The 1,437-nt window shown below is 37.9% G+C and overlaps 1 protein-coding gene across 1 annotated transcript; it reads left to right on the plus strand.

Moving 5' to 3' along the window:
* Positions 1–216: 216 nt before the first annotated feature.
* On the plus strand, positions 217–651 carry LOC120182714 (period clock protein-like). Its single transcript, XM_039187603.1, has one exon. The coding sequence runs from the start codon at positions 217–219 to the stop codon at positions 649–651; it is 435 nt and encodes a 144-aa protein (XP_039043534.1).
* Positions 652–1,437: the final 786 nt, after the last annotated feature.

The raw sequence follows: 1,437 nt of genomic DNA on the forward strand, positions 1-1,437 counted from the left end.
TCTTTTTTAGTCTCTCTCTTTTTTTTTTTGGTTGATCAAATATAATCTGAGTGCGTTTTTTGTACTTACTGAGTTCAGATTGTGGTTGGTGATAATGATCGTCCTGCGCCTCGCCCTTTCCATTGAAAAGAAAGGTTTTATTTTATACGTAAGTTGTTTCTCTTTTCAAAGAGTGGAATCATATTCGGAAATTAGAAAGTTGGTTTCTGAATGAAAATGGCGGTTGCAGGGATCGGTTGGTGTATTGGAATGGATCTTGGTTGCTTAATGTTGACAAAGTCGAGCCGGTCACCAAGACATTTTTTTTACGATGGAACCCAGTTGCGTTATAGTGACGCATGGCCAGCTGAGGAAACCAGCCAGCGAACCAATGCGGGAACCAGTGACCCAACCAACCAGGGAACCAATGCCGAAACTGACGTGGAAACCGACTGGGGAACCGACGAAGAAACCGGCGAGGGAAACAATGAGAAAACTGATAAGGAAACCGAAAAGGGAACCAATGAGGGAACCAAAGAGAAAACCGGCAAGGGAACCAAAGAGGAAACCAACGAAGGGACCGGCGAGGGAAACAACGGGGAAACCGTTGAGGGAACCGGCAAGGAAACTATTAAGAGAACCAATGAGGAAACCGGCGAGGGAACTGTCTAGGAAACCGACAAAGAAACTGACGATGGAACCAGCGAGAAAACCGTTGAGGGAATGAACGAGGAAACTAATGAGAAAACCGACAAGAAAGATTGCCCCTAGATTTGTTCATTTGAACTTACATTTTTAGTATTGTACGTGGCCAATGCCAACATTTGGTGCAGGGGAACTAATTCGTAAGCATTTTTGATGCGCTCAAAACATAGTTTTGCGTTTAGCAAAATAAAACGTATATTTCGGATTATTCAATCATAAAAGAGATTTCATTCAAAGCAAATTATACTGAAAAATCAAATCACAGTTTGAATCATTTGACATAGCGAATCATATTTATATAAACAAAATATTTATTGACGGAGATTTTAGCCCTTGATTAAGCGAGTCATTTAATATATGGAGATGAACAATCATACCTGGCTAAAGACAGATTTAATCTTATTTCATCATGTTTTTCTTTACTTATTATTATAGAAATTAATTGAACTTATGAACATGCATATATAGGATATAAATAAATCGATAAAACACCCGATTTATAAGTGGAATTATCAGAATGGTTGAACTGTCTAAAGGTCTAGAATAACGTGAACCAGTTAGATTATGTGATTGCGGATTGAAGATCATGGTATTTTCAAAAAAATGTTGAAAATCACACAAAACATATGATTAAAAGGTAAAAAGTTACAGATTCCTCTTACCTGCCTCGTCATGTAAGTCACTGTTCGTCTAAAAAGTATGCCTTGAATTTCCAAAAGAAGAACACAAACTTCATTTTATGAAGATAAACCC

This window comes from Hibiscus syriacus, unplaced genomic scaffold (genome assembly GCF_006381635.1).
Source record: "Hibiscus syriacus cultivar Baekdansim isolate YM2019G1 unplaced genomic scaffold, ASM638163v2 tig00112737_pilon, whole genome shotgun sequence".
Lineage (NCBI taxonomy): Eukaryota > Viridiplantae > Streptophyta > Magnoliopsida > Malvales > Malvaceae > Hibiscus > Hibiscus syriacus.